This window comes from Ylistrum balloti, unplaced genomic scaffold (genome assembly GCF_031769215.1).
Source record: "Ylistrum balloti isolate Yb309-2 unplaced genomic scaffold, AGI_CSIRO_Ybal_v1 Utg369764, whole genome shotgun sequence".
NCBI classification, from domain to species: domain Eukaryota; kingdom Metazoa; phylum Mollusca; class Bivalvia; order Pectinida; family Pectinidae; genus Ylistrum; species Ylistrum balloti.
Genome location: NW_026781961.1, coordinates 931361 through 949761, shown reverse-complemented (window position 1 = coordinate 949761; position 18401 = coordinate 931361). Strand labels below are relative to the sequence as shown.

The 18401-nt window shown below is 38.4% G+C and overlaps 2 protein-coding genes across 2 annotated transcripts in view; one reads left to right on the top strand and one right to left on the bottom strand.

Annotated features, from left to right (window-relative positions):
• LOC132543787 (SH3 and multiple ankyrin repeat domains protein 1-like) overlaps positions 1-5726 on the bottom strand; it is a 69190-nt gene extending 63464 nt beyond the window's left edge. The window contains exons 1-4 of the mRNA XM_060207311.1: positions 5541-5726; positions 5312-5383; positions 1311-1436; positions 768-839 (exon numbers count right to left, since the gene is read on the bottom strand). Coding sequence (XP_060063294.1) covers positions 768-839; positions 1311-1436; positions 5312-5383; positions 5541-5726 — 456 coding nt within the window. The remainder of the gene's footprint in view (positions 1-767; positions 840-1310; positions 1437-5311; positions 5384-5540) is intronic.
• Positions 5727-6185: 459 nt separating this feature from the next.
• LOC132543743 (uncharacterized) lies at positions 6186-17199 on the top strand. Its single transcript, XM_060207267.1, has 2 exons — positions 6186-6242; positions 15856-17199. The coding sequence occupies exons 1-2, from the start codon at positions 6186-6188 to the stop codon at positions 17197-17199; spliced, it is 1401 nt and encodes a 466-aa protein (XP_060063250.1).
• The last annotated feature ends 1202 nt before the right edge of the window (positions 17200-18401 follow it).

The window sequence follows — 18401 nt, the reverse complement described above, 5'->3', positions numbered from 1 at the left end:
CTCTTTAAAGATGTCCCAATATAACTCTTTAAAGGACAACCACTTAATAATGATTGGGGATGTCCCAATACAACTCTTTAAAGGACAACCACTTAATAATGACTGGGGATGTCCCAATATAACTCTTTAAAGGACAACCACTTAATAATGATTGGGGATGTCCCAATACAACTCTTTAAAGGACAACCACTTAATAATGACTGGAGATGTCCCAATATAACTCTTTAAAGGACAACCACTTAATAATGATTGGGGATGTCCCAATACAACTCTTTAAAGGACAACCACTTAATAATGACTGGAGATGTCCCAATATAACTCTTTAAAGGACAACCACTTAATAATGACTGGAGATGTCCCAATATAACTCTTTAAAGGACAACCACTTAATAATGACTGGGGATGTCCCAATATAACTCTTTAAAGGAAAACCACTTAATAATGATTGGGGATGTCCCAATACAACTCATTAAAGGACAACCACTTAATAATGACTGGAGATGTCCCAATATAACTCTTTAAAGGACAACCACTTAATAATGATTTGGGATGTCCCAATATAACTCTTTAAAGGACAACCACTTAATAATGATTGGAGATGAAATAACCTAAATAAAGATGCTATGAAAAGCTTAACTGTTTAACAATATTTTAAGATCAAGATATTATTACCAATAACACCCTGATCCAACCATTAGAGTGATGTATAGACATACTACACCAAACATTTAAAGCTCAAGTGCCATTACTTGAGGACCAGTACATACCTTTGTATTAATTTGCTTGAGTTTTCTTGGATTTAAGTTCATCAGTTTATATACTCTTCTTTTGTATTTAAACTGAAATAACAGAAATAGATTTGTAAAGACACATCAGATTATTTCACTTCCTAAACAAATGATAGATTTAAACTTGTAAAGACACATAAAATTATTTCACTTCCTAAACAGATGATAGATTTAAACTTGTAAAGACACATAAAATTATTTCAATTCCTAAACAGATGATAATTTAGATAGAAATGGTGCACAGTCTAACCATAACTGTAAATTTTATATAATGTTTAACATAACAATATATAAAGATCTTTGAAATAATGCAAATTATAACTATAAATTTACGTTTGAATAAAGCTAGACATGAACAAGTGTGTTTACTGTCCTAAAGCTCTGACTTGTAAATCAGACTTAAATTCTAACAAAAGTTTTACATACAGATGACATGGATAGAGGATAGCCAAGTCGTAACTGTTTGTATTCTGTGATCTTCACAAGACACTCCTTAAAATAACAGTATACCAAGTGACTTACCTCTAGGAATCCGATTGGTCCCTGTAAGGGGTAGTGACGGAGCAGTCTCTCCTCTTCCAGGAATTTGCCTGCCCTGCCATTGACTGGCGGACTGTATAGACCAAAATTTAAGGCATCCTTCAGATCCTGTAAATGGAATACGGACAAACTTTAGTTCTGTGTGAAGTGTACAGACAAACTTTAGTTCTGTGTGAAGTGTACCGACAAACTTTAGTTCTGTGTGAAGTGTACAGACAAACTCTAGTTCTGTGTGAAGTGTACAGACAAACTTTAGTTCTGTGTGAAGTGTACAGACAAACTCTAGTTCTGTGTGAAGTGTACAGACAAACTTTAGTTCTGTGTGAAGTGTACCGACAAACTTTAGTTCTGTGTGAAGTGTACAGACAAACTCTAGTTCTGTGTGAAGTGTACAAACTCTAGTTCTGTGTTAAGTGTACAGACAAACTTTAGTTCTGTGTGAAGTGTACAGACAAACTCTAGTTCTGTGTGAAGTGTACAGACAAACTTTAGTTCTGTGTGAAGTGTACAGACAAACTTTAGTTCTGTGTTAAGTGTACAGACAAACTTTAGTTCTGTGTGAAGTGTACAGACAAACATTAGTTCTGTGTGAAGTGTACAAACTCTAGTTCTTTGTAAAGTATACAGACAAAGTTTAGTTCTGTGTGAAGTATACAGACAAACTTTAGTTCTGTGTGAAGTGTACAGACAAACTTTAGTTCTGTGTGAAGTTTTGAGAGTATCTCTTGTTCTGTGTGAAGTGTACAGACAAACTTTAGTTCTGTGTGAAGTGTACAGACAAACTCTAGTTCTGTGTGAAGTGTACAGACAAACTTTAGTTCTGTGTGAAGTGTACAGACAAACTCTAGTTCTGTGTGAAGTGTACAGACAAACTTTAGTTCTGTGTGAAGTGTACAGACAAACTTTAGTTCTGTGTGAAGTGTACAGACAAACTTTAGTTCTGTGTGAAGTGTACAGACAAACTTTAGTTCTGTGTGAAGTGTACAGACAAACTTTAGTTCTGTGTGAAGTGTACAGACAAACTTTAGTTCTGTGTGAAGTGTACAGACAAACTTTAGTTCTGTGTGAAGTGTACAGACAAACTCTAGTTCTGTGTGAAGTGTACAGACAAACTTTAGTTCTGTGTGAAGTGTACAGACAAACTCTAGTTCTGTGTGAAGTGTACAGACAAACTTTAGTTCTGTGTGAAGTGTACAGACAAACTCTAGTTCTGTGTGAAGTGTACAGACAAACTTTAGTTCTGTGTGAAGTGTACAGACAAACTTTAGTTCTGTGTGAAGTGTACAGACAAACTTTAGTTCTGTGTGAAGTGTACAGACAAACTTTAGTTCTGTGTGAAGTATACAGACAAACTTTAGTTCTGTGTGAAGTATACAGACAAACTTTAGTTCTGTGTGAAGTATACAGACAAACTTTAGTTCTGTGTGAAGTGTACAGACAAACATTAGTTCTGTGTGAAGGGTACAGTCTGTGTGAAGTGTACAGACAAACTCTAGTTCTGTGTGAAGTGTACAGACAAACTTTAGTTCTGTGTGAAGTGTACAGACAAACTTTAGTTCTGTGTAAAGTGTACAGACAAAGTCTAGTTCTGTGTGAAGTGTACAGACAAACTTTAGTTCTGTGTAAAGTGTACAGACAAACTCTAGTTCTGTGTGAAGTGTACCGACAAACTTTAGTTCTGTGTGAAGTGTACAGACAAACTTTAGTTCTGTGTGAAGTGTACAGACAAACTTTAGTTCTGTGTGAAGTGTACAGACAAACTTTAGTTCTGTGTGAAGTGTACAGACAAACTTTAGTTCTGTGTGAAGTGTACAGACAAACTTTAGTTCTGTGTGAAGTGTACAGACAAACTTTAGTTCTGTGTGAAGTACAGACAAACTTTAGTTCTGTGTGAAGTATACAGACAAACTTTAGTTCTGTGTAAAGTGTACAGACAAACTTTAGTTCTGTGTGAAGTGTACAGACAAACTTTAGTTCTGTGTGAAGTGTACAGACAAACTTTAGTTCTGTGTGAAGTATACAGACAAACTTTAGTTCTGTGTGAAGTGTACAGACAAACATTAGTTCTGTGTGTGTACAGACAAACTTTAGTTCTGTGTGAAGTGTACAGACAAACTCTAGTTCTGTGTGAAGTGTACAGACAAACTTTAGTTCTGTGTGAAGTGTACAGACAAACTCTAGTTCTGTGTGAAGTGTACAGACAAACTTTAGTTCTGTGTGAAGTGTACAGACAAACTTTAGTTCTGTGTAAAGTGTACAGACAAACTTTAGTTCTGTGTAAAGTGTACAGACAAACTTTAGTTCTGTGTGAAGTGTACAGACAAACTTTAGTTCTGTGTGAAGTGTACAGACAAACTTTAGTTCTGTGTGAAGTGTACAGACAAACTTTAGTTCTGTGTGAAGTTCTGTGTGAAGTACAGACAAACTTTAGTTCTGTGTGAAGTGTACAGAGAAACTTTAGTTCTGTGTGAAGTGTACAGACAAACTCTAGTTCTGTGTGAAGTGTACAGACAAACTTTAGTTCTGTGTGAAGTGTACAGACAAACTTTAGTTCTGTGTGAAGTATACAGACAAACTTTAGTTCTGTGTGAAGTAGTGTTCTTACTTTAGTTCTGTGTAAAGTGTACAGACAAACTTTAGTTCTGTGTGAAGTGTACAGACAAACTTTAGTTCTGTGTGAAGTGTACAGACAAACTCTAGTTCTGTGTGAAGGGTACAAACTCTAGTTCTGTGTAAAGTATACAGACAAACTTTAGTTCTGTGTGAAGTATACAGAGAAATTTAGTTCTGTGTAAAGTGTACAGACAAACTTTAGTTCTGTGTAAAGTGTACAGACAAACTTTAGTTCTGTGTGAAGTGTACAGACAAACTCTAGTTCTGTGTGAAGGGTACAAACTCTAGTTCTGTGTAAAGTATACAGACAAACTTTAGTTCTGTGTGAAGTATACAGAGAAATTTAGTTCTGTGTAAAGTGTACAGACAAACTTTAGTTCTGTGTTAAGTGTACAGACAAACTTTAGTTCTGTGTGAAGTGTACAGACAAACTTTAGTTCTGTGTGAAGTGTACAGACAAACTTTAGTTCTGTGTGAAGTGTACAGACAAACTCTAGTTCTGTGTGAAGTGTACAGACAAACTTTAGTTCTGTGTGAAGTGTACAGACAAACTTTAGTTCTGTGTAAAGTGTACAGACAAACTTTAGTTCTGTGTGAAGTATACAGAGAAATTTAGTTCTGTGTAAAGTGTACAGACAAACTTTAGTTCTGTGTAAAGTGTACAGACAAACTTTAGTTCTGTGTGAAGTGTACAGACAAACTCTAGTTCTGTGTGAAGGGTACAAACTCTAGTTCTGTGTAAAGTATACAGACAAACTTTAGTTCTGTGTGAAGTGTACAGACAAACATTAGTTCTGTGTGAAGGGTACAAACTTTAGTTCTGTGTGAAGTGTACAGACAAACTCTAGTTCTGTGTGAAGTGTACAGACAAACATTAGTTCTGTGTGAAGGGTACAAACTTTAGTTCTGTGTGAAGTGTACAAACTCTAGTTCTGTGTAAAGTGTACAGACAAACTTTAGTTCTGTGTAAAGTGTACAGACAAACTTTAGTTCTGTGTGAAGTGTACAGACAAACTCTAGTTCTGTGTGAAGGGTACAAACTTTAGTTCTGTGTAAAGTATACAGACAAACTTTAGTTCTGTGTGAAGTATACAGAGAAATTTAGTTCTGTGTAAAGTGTACAGACAAACTCTAGTTCTGTGTGAAATGTACAGATAATCTTTGATTTTAAAATACAGATAAACTAAACTTTATATATTCGTCATTCAATATCATGGAGATTTGTTAATTATAACAACACTATTTTTTTTTTACAAAGAAGTTTCATTGATTTTGAATTATAAAGTGTTTCATTATTAGTAACAAAATCAACAGATCTGATTAGCTGGTGTGACAGAAGAGACCTGAAGGTCCCTGTGACATCTCTTTACCTTGGCAAATGTGCCCAGTAGTCGCTGTTTGGCCTGCCATACTGTTTCATCTAACTCAAATTGAAGGCACTTCTACAAATATAAAATAACACATCAATGTGTGAATTCTCACTTGATGTATAACAAGATTGCCAATATATATACATATATATTCTTTTAATCATCATAAAACATTTTTATAAAAGATTGCTGTGATATAAACATCTGTTTCTATTGAGAGAAAGTCTACCTGGACTTTAAGGTCTGGTATGGAGATTCGTATAAACACAGTTCCTGTCTGATTGTCAGATGTGAAGGAACTCTCCATATAGTGGTTAGATTCTCGTAGCTCTGCTGGGACTCCATTGTAGGTCATTGACGGCCCCACATAGGACTTCCTGTTGGGGCTGACATGGTAGGGATTACCAACATCCATCTCAAAATCAGCCTTCTATTAAAGGCATCGTCATGGCAACAAAAGCAAAGTTTATTTCATCTTATCCCTGTAAATATAAAAAAAAAAATGCCATTAGTAAACTGTTGTTTTTTTTTTTGTTTATGCAGGGAATCTATGTTTTGAAATGTCATTTGAGTGACTGTCCAAAAAATTAATTGAAAATACTGGATACCGCCTGGTACTGATTGTGTGACATTATCATCTAAAAAAACCTCAAACAAACAGTTGTCAGTAACACTGAAGTTTGTCAGCCCTGTGAGGTATAGGATCCAGGGCTTTCTGACTCTTCCACCAAGGTTTATATTTTGTATGTGATATTGTAACACACCTATTATTATACAATATTTTTCTGGTATCAATTGTCTGTTTGCTTGATTAATGGCCACATTAAAAGCCAGGTGGGGGTGGAGATCCTTGTAGTAGCTGCATGGTTGTACCATGACTGAAGACCATAAAGGAGGCCCATCACATGACCAGACCAATGATGCAATTAGAGTAAGTGTCTTCCCTAAGGACACAACCACATTAGACCGACCTGTTTCTCTGGCTCCTCAGAAACAAACTGTCATTTATAGGGAATTAAACAACACACATCAAATCTTCATCAGACAGCGTGTAGTGAATCAATCATCTGACTGAGTTATTTCAGCTCCTGTTCAACTATCAATACATTGTAATATATGTCCATTGTGAAAATTTCAATATCATGAGTTTTTATAAAACAATGTATGTTATGAAGATTTATTTAAATTGATCTTGACAAAACCTCTCGGAAAAGATGACCTCTTTTAGAACCCCTGAAGGCTGCCAATTAAGGACAGTCATACAAAAGAGGGGGACCTTCAATTGTGATATGAAATTGTCCATAAAGATATGCATGCAACACATTTTCTGTCATAGAAAGGTTTCAGAATTTATCTTCAGTCAATTAACTTTACCTCACAAAAATGTGGGTATCATAGAACCATACCTGAGAGATTAAGAAGTCCAGTTACTACCGAAACACATTTCCTGTCTCCAACACTGTTACATGTATCCTAGAACCACACCTGAGAGATAATCCAGTTACTACAGAAACACATTTCCTGTCTCCAACACTAGAACCACACCTGAGAGATAATCCAGTTACTACAGAAACACATTTCCTGTCTCCAACACTGTTACATGTATCCTAGAACCACACCTGAGAGATAATCCAGTTACTACAGAAACACATTTCCTGTCTCCAACACTGTTACATGTATCCTAGAACCACACCTGAGAGATAATCCAGTTACTACAGAAACACATTTCCTGTCTCCAACACTAGAACCATACCTGAGAGATAATCCAGTTACTACAGAAACACATTTCCTGTCTCCAACACTGTTACATGTATCCTAGAACCACACCTGAGAGATAATCCAGTTACTACAGAAACACATTTCCTGTCTCCAACACTGTTACATGTATCCTAGAACCACACCTGAGAGATAATCCAGTTACTACAGAAACACATTTCCTGTCTCCAACACTAGAACCATACCTGAGAGATAATCCAGTTACTACAGCAACACATTTCCTGTCTCCAACACTAGAACCACACCTGAGAGATAATCCAGTTACTACAGAAACACATTTCCTGTCTCCAACACTAGAACCATACCTGAGAGATAATCCAGTTACTACAGAAACACATTTCCTGTCTCCAACACTGTTACATGTATCCTAGAACCACACCTGAGAGATAATCCAGTTACTACAGAAACACATTTCCTGTCTCCAACACTAGAACCACACCTGAGAGATAATCCAGTTACTACAGAAACACATTTCCTGTCTCCAACACTAGAACCACACCTGAGAGATAATCCAGTTACAACAGAAACACATTTCCTGTCTCCAACACTGTTACATGTATCCTAGAACCACACCTGAGTGACAACAAACTTAAGAACAATAGCTTGCCACTATATGACAACCTGATGATCACATGTCACTTTGAGATATGTAATTGTCTACTTACATCAGGCCTGAAGTTATAAGGTCCTTGACAGAATATGGGCCGGTTTGGTCTATATAAACTGACTGCCCCAAGCAACACATTGCATATTATTATGTACAAACCAAGTTTTTTGATGATACAAACATAATGACCAGAGGGTGTTATGTTTTCAGTCCATGTAGATGTCTTGATATAGAAAAGCCGAGCAGTGACCTTTCACTGGAAACAACAAATAGACAATGGTGTACACTATAACATATGGTCAAGATGCAAACATGTTGATGACCTGACTTCTATGATCAGAAGAGTACACAGGGAAAGTCAACATACAGTAGTATTGTATCACAATTAAGTGTGAGATACAGTAGTATTGTATCACAATTAAGGGTGAGATACAGTAGTATTGTATCACAATTAAGGGTGAGATACAGTAGTATTGTATCACAATTAAGTGTGAGATACAGTAGTATTGTATCACAATTAAGTGTGAGATACAGTAGTATTGTATCACAATTAAGTGTGAGATACAGTAGTATTGTATCACAATTAAGGGTGAGATACAGTAGTATTGTATCACAATTAAGTGTGAGATACAGTAGTATTGTATCACAATTAAGTGTGAGATACAGTAGTATTGTATCACAATTAAGTGTGAGATACAGTAGTATTGTATCACAATTAAGGGTGAGATACAGTAGTATTGTATCACAATTAAGGGTGAGATACAGTAGTATTGTATCACAATTAAGGGTGAGGGAAAGTCATTATCACTTGATGTCCATTGTTGTTAAAGCAAGAATACAAATTACACAGAGAGTTTTCTTAGGCAACATACAATGGAAAACTTTGCTATTTTGCTGTTAATACTGCTATAACCTCAACTTTTACTTTCACTATCTGCAACAAGATGCTCTGTTCTGCTGTGATTAAACTGAGATGTAAATCAAACATGGAACGACTAGAATTCACAGTCAAATCATTAATTCATCCAACACACTGTACTACTAGAAAATAACTCTATCGACATGCAGAGACACAAGATTATTGAAATATTCTACAATAAGCATTCCTGTATTACCACTCACTTGGCCTATAAAGTTTTATATTTTAAAAGGCAATCACTGTCTGCCGGTGATAAACCTGCTATATAGGTAAGTAAAAGTATAGGTAGTTGTTTGTCATTCATAAATTGTAGTGTTTACACACAGGAGACAAATCCTGAGATATATTACACCCTATTACTACCCTATTACTACCCTTTCTCTGTTGAGTTTGGCACCGTCACTGTGAATAAGTTATAGGTAACTTCAACAGACAGCACAAACATTACTTATTTAATCATCTTCTCTTCAAATATTTCTCTATAAAGCATTCTGTAAGGTGGTGCTGTACTGGTGATAAGACAATGTTAACTTGGAACTTCTGTTGTCTGTAGAGCTATCAGTGATGTCTTGATGACAATGTTAACTTGTAACGTCTGTTGTCTGTAGAGCTGTCAGTGATGTCTTGATGACAATGTTAACTGAGAACTTCTTTTGTCTGTAGAGCTGTCAGTGATGTCTTGAGGACAATGATAACATTAACTTCTGTTGTCTGTAGAGCTGTCAGTGATGTCTTGTGGACAATGATAACATGAACTTCTGTTGTCTGTAGAGCTGTCAGTGATGTCTTGAGGACAGTGTTAACTTAGAACTTCTGTTGTCTGTAGAGCTGTCAGTGATGTCTTGAGGACAGTGTTAACTGAGAACTTCTGTTGTCTGTAGAGCTGTCAGTGATGTCTTGAGGACAATGATAACATGAACTTCTGTTGTCTGTAGAGCTGTCAGTGATGTCTTGAGGACAGTATTAACTGAGAACTTCTGTTGTTTTTTAGAGCTATTAGTGATGTCTTGATGACAATGTTAACTGAGAACTTCTGTTGTCTGTAGAGATGTCAGTGATGTCTTGATGACAATGTTAACTTGTAACTTCTGTTGTCTATAAAGCTGTCAGTGATGTCTTGAGGACAATGATAACATGAACTTCTGTTGTCTGTAGAGCTGTCAGTGATGTCTTGATGACAATGTTAACTGAGAACTTCTGTTGTCTGTACAGCTGTCAGTGATGTCTTGAGGACAGTGTAAACTGAGAACTTCTGTTGTCAGTAGAGCTGCCAGTGATGTCTTGAGACAATGTTAACTGAAAACTTCTGTTGTCTGTAGAGCTGTCAGTGATGTCTTGAGGACAATGTTAACTTGTAACGTCTGTTGTCTGTAGAGCTGTCAGTGATGTCTTGAGGACAGTGTTAACTGAGAACTTCTGTTGTCTGTAGAGCTGTCAGTGATGTCTTGAGGACAATGTTAACTTGTAATGTCTGTTGTCTGTAGAGCTGTCAGTGATGTTTTGAGGACAATGATAACATGAACTTCTGTTGTCAGTAGAGCTGCCAGTGATGTCTTGAGACAATGTTAACTGAAAACTTCTGTTGTCTGTAGAGCTGTCAGTGATGTCTTGAGGACAATGTTAACTTGTAACGTCTGTTGTCTGTAGAGCTGTCAGTGATGTCTTGAGGACAGTGTTAACTGAGAACTTCTGTTGTCTGTAGAGCTGTCAGTGATGTCTTGAGGACAATGTTAACTTGTAATGTCTGTTGTCTGTAGAGCTGTCAGTGATGTTTTGAGGACAATGATAACATGAACTTCTGTTGTCTGTAGAGCTGTCAGTGATGTCTTGAGGACAGTGTTAACTTAGAACTTCTGTTGTCTGTAGAGCTGCCAGTGATGTCTTGAGGACAGTGTAAACTGAGAACTTCTGTTGTCAGTAGAGCTACCAGTGATGTCTTGAGGACAATGTTAACTGAGAACTTCTGTTGTCTGTACAGCTGTCAGTGATGTCTTGACAACAATGTGAACGTGTAACTTCTGTTGTCTGTAGAGCTGTCAGTGATGTCTTGAGGACAATGTTAACTGAGAACTTCTGTTGTCTGTACAGCTGTCAGTGATGTCTTGACAACAATGTGAACGTGTAACTTCTGTTGTCTGTAGAGCTGTCAGTGATCAGATCTATCAATCTATAACATAAATCAATCTATAACATAAATCAATCACACACAATGAAACACATAACATGTACTTATCTCCTGTGACCATTTACTAATCGGATTTGTGCGACCCACGCCTACATAAGTATAAATAGTCCATATGTGACAGTGATACCGGCATTAGGACACATGCAGCAACTTCGTGTCGTTGTGCATGTCACAAAGGTACCTCCTTTCTAATGCAGGTCTTCACAACAAATATGTAGCTTCAGACCACAAAACAAAGAACCCAGGCCTTCACATTAAATATGTAGCTTCAGACCACCAAACAAAGAACCCGGGCCTTCACAATAAATATGTAGCTTTAGACCACCAAACAAAGAGCCCGGGCCTTCACAATAAATATGTAGCTTTAGACCACCAAACAAAGAACCCACATCTACCATTGAGTAAAATTCCAACCACAGTTCCACTAACTACTCCGACTAAAGTAACCTTATAAGCCAGTCCTCAGTTTAACAGGTCTGATTTCCCTATACCACCACTTCTACTTTCCAATACAAGGACGTTGGTACTACCATCCTTGTGTAGTTCTGTAACTTACACCTGTGTTTACAGATAATGATATGACCTTCATCAACTCCATCCATTCATCCACTTGCTAGAGAAAAACTCTTTACACAGGAACAGAAGCTTACATGTACAATATGAAGCAGTGAACACTTCTAGTCTAGGATTACAATCTATATAATATGGAGAGATTATTATTAGTCAAGTGTACGGAGGACTAAATCTTTCAGCATTTCTTCCTCTGAACAATATCGAGACCTGAACAACATGGGTTCAATAACTTCCATTAGACACTTGTTTCAGGACAGCTAGACCAGTTAGCTTGGGTAAAATGGAATTAATGAAGACCTCATTGTATACCAGAAATATAACGTGTTCTCAGTGAAATCAATTTCTTACTGATAAAAGCACTAATGGGCTTCCTTGCTTAACCACATGTCTACATCATAGAAATTAATAACACATCACCCGCCAGTGATTAATTAGTGGATCTGGTCACCAAAACAATGTCCACAAAAAATACTGAGAAAGTGAAAGAGAGCTGTACTTAATACTACAGCTGGGTACACAGGAGTAGCTGTGATGTACTTAATACTACAGCTGGGTACACAGGAGTAGCTGTGATGTACTTAATACAGCTGGGTACACAGGAGTAGCTGTGATGTACTTAATACTACAGCTGGGTACACAGGAGTAGCTGTGATGTACTCAATACTACAGCTGGGTACACAGGAGTAGCTGTGATGTACTCAATACTACAGCTGGGTACACAGGAGTAGCTGTGATGTACTCAATACTACAGCTGGGTACACAGGAGTAGCTGTGATGTACTTAATACTACAGCTGGGTACACAGGAGTAGCTGTGATGTACTCAATACTACAGCTGGGTACACAGGAGTAGCTGTGATGTACTTAATACTACAGCTGGGTACACAGGAGTAGCTGTGATGTACTTAATACTACAGCAAGGTACACAAGTGCAGTTTATAGGCACGAAGCAAGATAAAAAATATCACCTGCCACCGCCAGCAGGAAGCAGTATGATTTCTCATAACACAAGTGCTAGAAAAGACTTTTCTAGTCCGACTCTACATACCATGTATCAAAGTTAACACAACATGTAGCTGTAGCAGTACAAACCTAGATGTGTCAACCACAATACCTTATCACTTGATCTGATTACATAACTCTCTCAGCTTACACAAGATCTTCTTCATCCTTTCTGTGTCTACACCCACATACCGTACATATCCTGTAATAAAGTAAGGGAGAGCAGCACCAAACCTCTGACTAACCTCTAACTCTAAACCAAGGGGACCAGCAACTAGCCTCTCACTCTAAACCAAGGGGACCAGCAACTAGCCTCTCACTCTAAACCAAGGGGACCAGCAACTAGCCTCTCACTCTAAACCAAGGGGACCAGCACTTAGCCTCTAACTCTAAACCAAGGGGACCAGCACTTAGCCTCTCACTCAAACAAAGGGGACCAGCACTTAGCCTCTCACTCAAACAAAGGGGACCAGCACTTAGCCTCTCACTCAAACAAAGGGGACCAGTACTTAGCCTCTCACTCAAACTAAGGGGACCAGCAACTAGTCTATCACTCAAATCACGGAGACCAGCACCTAACCTCTCACTCAAACTAAGGGGACCAGCACTTAGTCTCTCACTCAAACCGAGGGGACCAGCAACTAGCCTCTCACTCTAAACCAAGGGGACCAGCAACTAGCCTCTCACTCTAAACCAGGGGACCAGCAACTAGCCTTTCACTCTCAACCAAGGGGACCAGCAACTAGCCTTTCACTCTAAACCAAGGGGACCAGCAACTAGCCTTTCACTCTAAACCAAGGGGACCAGCACTTAGTCTCTCACTCAAACCAAGGGAACCAGCACTTAGCCTCTCACTCAAACCAAGGGGACCAGCACCTAGCCTCTCACTCTAAACCAGGGGACCAGCAACTAGCCTTTCACTCTCAACCAAGGGGACCAGCAACTAGCCTTTCACTCTAAACCAAGGGGACCAGCACTTAGCCTCTAACTCTAAACCAAGGGGACCAGCACTTAGCCTCTAACTCTAAACCAAGGGGACCAGCACTTAGTCTCTCACTCAAACCAAGGGGACCAGCAACTAGCCTTTCACTCTCAACCAAAGGGGACCAGCAACTAGCCTTTCACTCTAAACCAAGGGGACCAGCAACCAGCCTCTAACTCTAAACCAAGGGGACCAGCACTTAGCCTCTCACTCAAACCAAGGGGACCAGCACTTAGCCTCTCACTCAAACCAAGGGGACCAGCACTTAGTCTCTCACTCAAACCAAGGGGACCAGCAACTAGCCTTTCACTCTAAACCAAGGGGACCAGCACTTAGCCTCTAACTCTAAACCAAGGGGACCAGCACTTAGCCTCTCACTCAAACAAAGGGGACCAGCACTTAGCCTCTCACTCAAACAAAGGGGACCAGTACTTAGCCTCTCACTCAAACTAAGGGGACCAGTACTTAGCCTCTCACTCAAACAAAGGGGACCAGCAACTAGCCTCTCACTCTAAACAAAGGGGACCAGCAACTAGCCTCTCACTTTAAACCAAGGGGACCAGCACTTAGTCTCTCACTCAAACCAAGGGGACCAGCACTTAGCCTCTCACTCAAACCAAGGGGACCAGCACTTAGCCTCTCACTCAAACCAAGGGGACCAGCACTTAGCCTCTAACTCTAAACCAAGGGGACCAGCACTTAGCCTCTAACTCTAAACCAAGGGGACCAGCACTTAGCCTCTCACTCAAACCAAGGGGACCAGCACTTAGCCTCCCACTCAAACCAAGGGGACCAGCACTTAGCCTCTAACTCTAAACCAAGGGGACCAGCACTTAGCCTCTAACTCTAAACCAAGGGGACCAGCAACTAGCCTCCCACTCAAACCAAGGGGACCAGCACTTAGCCTCTCACTCAAACCATGACGACCAGCACCAAGATGATGATGACGATGATGATGATGATGATTTACTCTATAAAAACAACACCAGTACCTTCACCATACTGCTGTTCAAACACTTTTACTGGTTACCTAGCTTTCAGTCAGTAAAATATAATAGGTAATTTGTCTGCTCTTATTTCATGCATAATGGAATAATAATTAGAATCCTTTAATTACCATTGAAAACTAGTACCTATCCATATGGCTAATAAAGACATATGAGGAAGCCCCATTTTTATGGTGCCATGTGTTTCACTGACAAGAAAACATTCTCTATTCAGACCTGATCAACACCATGATAACTGGATAGAGAATACAAAACACATATAGCAGCCAAGAATTTAATTTGATAACCAGGATCACAAGCCACATCTATCTAACACATATGTTCATTGTCGTCAAAGATCAATAATTAATAAAGTTGATGGCCTTTTATCATTGATGTGCTCGACTTGGTCCCTGGTGGAGTAGAGTGTGGCCTCATGGTTAGTGTCAGAAGTTGACCTAAAACTGTCCCAGGTTTTGAGTTCTCCCTTATTCTAAGTTACAGAAATTAACAGAATATTTGTACAGATTTTGATCCTTCTCCTGAAAAGTAATCGTTACTAAAACATTTCACCTGATTAGAGTTTCATCTCCTGACTAGTCATTATCACTACTCTCTATTCAAAGTTACCTCCCCTGAACAACAATTGTTACTACATTACTCTCCATACAGAGTCACTTCCCCTGACCAGTCAGTGTTACTACATTAATCCTTTTTCAGAGTTACTTCCCCTAACCAGTCATTGCTACTACATTACCTTCCATGCAGTCATTTCCCCTGACCAGTCAGTGTTACAACAATATTAATAGGTACTTCCCCTGAACAAAAACTGTCATTACATTACATTATTCATCAAACAGTTACTTTCCGGACAAAGTAATTGTAATTCTAAATTACTAGCCATTGGGAGTTACTTCCCCTGAACAATAAGTGTTATTAACCACATGACAATTAACTAAAGCTATGCCTGACCACTGTCCAGTGACTACCCAGCACTCATTAGAAGGGAAGGCTTTATTAGCTTTACTATATTTGCTTTAACAAATGAGAACAGTATGACCAATCAATGTCCAGACTTAAGCTGGACAGTGATAATCTATAACACAGTAGCATTATGTTGTACACACAGTATCATTACAAATCAGAAAATTGAATAGTATCATAATCTATAAAGTCAGGAACACAAGTTTGACACTTAAGCATGACTTACAGGCTACATTTTCAAAACTATAGAAGAAAACCAGTGTCCACACGCAGTTCATGTTTACATACTTAGCATTGAATTTTATACAAATTTCCCAGTCTTTGTTGGTATGGATGGATGACAACTGTACAAATTGAGCAGATATGATGTGGGTTAATTGTCTGCAAAGAAGCAAAGGAAAATGTTTGAATGAAATTAGCCAAACAGGAGGACAATATAAATTTTTTAATTTCACAACCATGTACTTCAGCATATATGAGATCTTAAGCTAAGGTATTAATGTCAAATGCCTAACTGACTTAACTATACTAGTGGCCCCTACACTCAACAGAAGATACAGAACCTTTAACAGAAGATACAGAACCCACAACAGAAGATACAGAACCCTCAACAGAAGATACAGAAGATACAGAACTCTCAACAGAAGATACAGAAGATACAGAACCCTCAACAGAAGATACAGAACCCACAACAGAAGATACAGAACCCTCAACAGAAGATACAGAACCCTCAACAGAAGATACAGAACCCTCAACAGAAGATACAGAAGATACAGAACCCTCAACAGAAGATACAGAAGATACAGAACCCTCAACAGAAGATACAGAAGATACAGAACCCTCAACAGAAGATACAGAACCCACAACAGAAGATACAGAACCCACAACAGAAGATACAGAAGATACAGAACCCTCAACAGAAGATACAGAAGATACAGAACCCTCAACAGAAGATACAGAACCCACAACAGAAGATACAGAACCCACAACAGAAGATACAGAAGATACAGAACCCTCAACAGAAGATACAGAAGATACAGAACCCTCAACAGAAGATACAGAACCCACAACAGAAGATACAGAACCCTCAACAGAAGATACAGAAGATACAGAACCCTCAACAGAAGATACAGAACCCACAACAGAAGATACAGAACCCACAACAGAAGATACAGAACCCACAACAGAAGATACAGAACCCTCAACAGAAGATACAGAACCCACAACAGAAGATACAGAACCCTCAACAGAAGATACAGAACCTTTAACAGAAGATACAGAACCCACAACAGAAGATACAGAACCTTTAACAGAAGATACAGAACCCACAACAGAAGATACTGAACCCACAACAGAAGATACAGAACCCACAACAGAAGATACAGAACCCACAACAGAAGATACAGAACCTTTAACAGAAGATACAGAACCCTCAACAGAAGATACAGAACCTTTAACAGAAGATACAGAACCCACAACAGAAGATACAGAACCCTCAACAGAAGATACAGAAGATACAGAACTCTCAACAGAAGATACAGAAGATACAGAACCCTCAACAGAAGATACAGAACCCACAACAGAAGATACAGAACCCACAACAGAAGATACAGAACCCTCAACAGAAGATACAGAACCCACAACAGAAGATACAGAACCCTCAACAGAAGATACAGAAGATACAGAACCCACAACAGAAGATACAGAACCCTCAACAGAAGATACAGAACCCTCAACAGAAGATACTGAACCCTCAACAGAAGATACAGAACCCTCAACAGAAGATACAGAACCCTCAACAGAAGATAAAGATCTGATAGCTATAGACAATTATAATGTTAACCCTCTACCAACAATTATTGTCTTGTCAAAATAACCCTGACATTTAACTTCATTTTCATTTTTGCAGACTGTACTTCTGGTATAACATCAGCAAAAGGGATTCCATTGATCAAACATACTCAAGTTTCCTAAAAAAAACTGTCATGACAGATTAAAGTCTATGTGTCAACCTGAAAATGGAACGATAAAAAAAATCCTACTTTTATACAATCACTAGAAGTCGGTCTGTGTTAAGCTGACTTTATCACTAAGTATATAATCTCCAATTAAAATGCTGGTTATGTAATATCAATATGTATGAGCCTCCATCATTTTCAGTGTCTTTGTCCTTTCAAACGCCTAATAAGACAATTGATTACAGCATGAAGTGCCCTATATATCGGGACATACAGGTGTTTGATTGCTGTACATACCTGAGCACTACGAAACACAACGTGTCGATCTTAAGAGCAATGTTGTCAGACAAAGTGTCCTTCAACAACAACAGATATCCATTATGGTCAGTCACAATGTCGGTCAGTCTGTATAGTACACTGGTCAGTCCAGACACCTGTACACTAATGGTCATAACATGGTCTGACTTCAGATCTAACATTCAACTCAGGACACTATGATTATAGTGACAGTTGGATCAACTCTGGACACTACCATTACACTGACAATCAGTTTATAAAAGTAGACAAAAATGGCTTTTTTCACATCAGCCTGACTAGTTTGAAAACTTGAGAACTTGACGATAATAAAGAAAATCTACAAATGTGAAGCAGACTTTGTTCCTGATCCCTGTAACACTTGACAAAAGGCACAAACATGTATTATACCAAGTAGGTATATAAAGGTACATCTTAAAAACTGGATCATCCTTCAAAGGCAAAGAAAACCAAAGAAAACCACATGGCACAATGTCATTCAATGTTAAGAGAAGAGAAAAAATTTGCTGTCAGTCCTCCATGTCATTTGTGAAACACCATGAAGAGTTTCCCCAGATGCATGTCAATAAGAAGTTAAACTACTTATGTAGTTGTAGTTTAGTAACTATTAAAACCACTCATGTCCCATTCTACCTTGTCAACTGGTTACTATTGGTAACTTGACAAGACATGATCAGTTTGTGACCATATATTCCTTGGTTACCTGTGGTAGCCAGACTAAAGATGGTCAGTTTGTGACCTTATATTCCTTGGTTACCTGTGGTAGCCAGACTAAAGATGGTCAGTTTGTGACCATATATCCCTT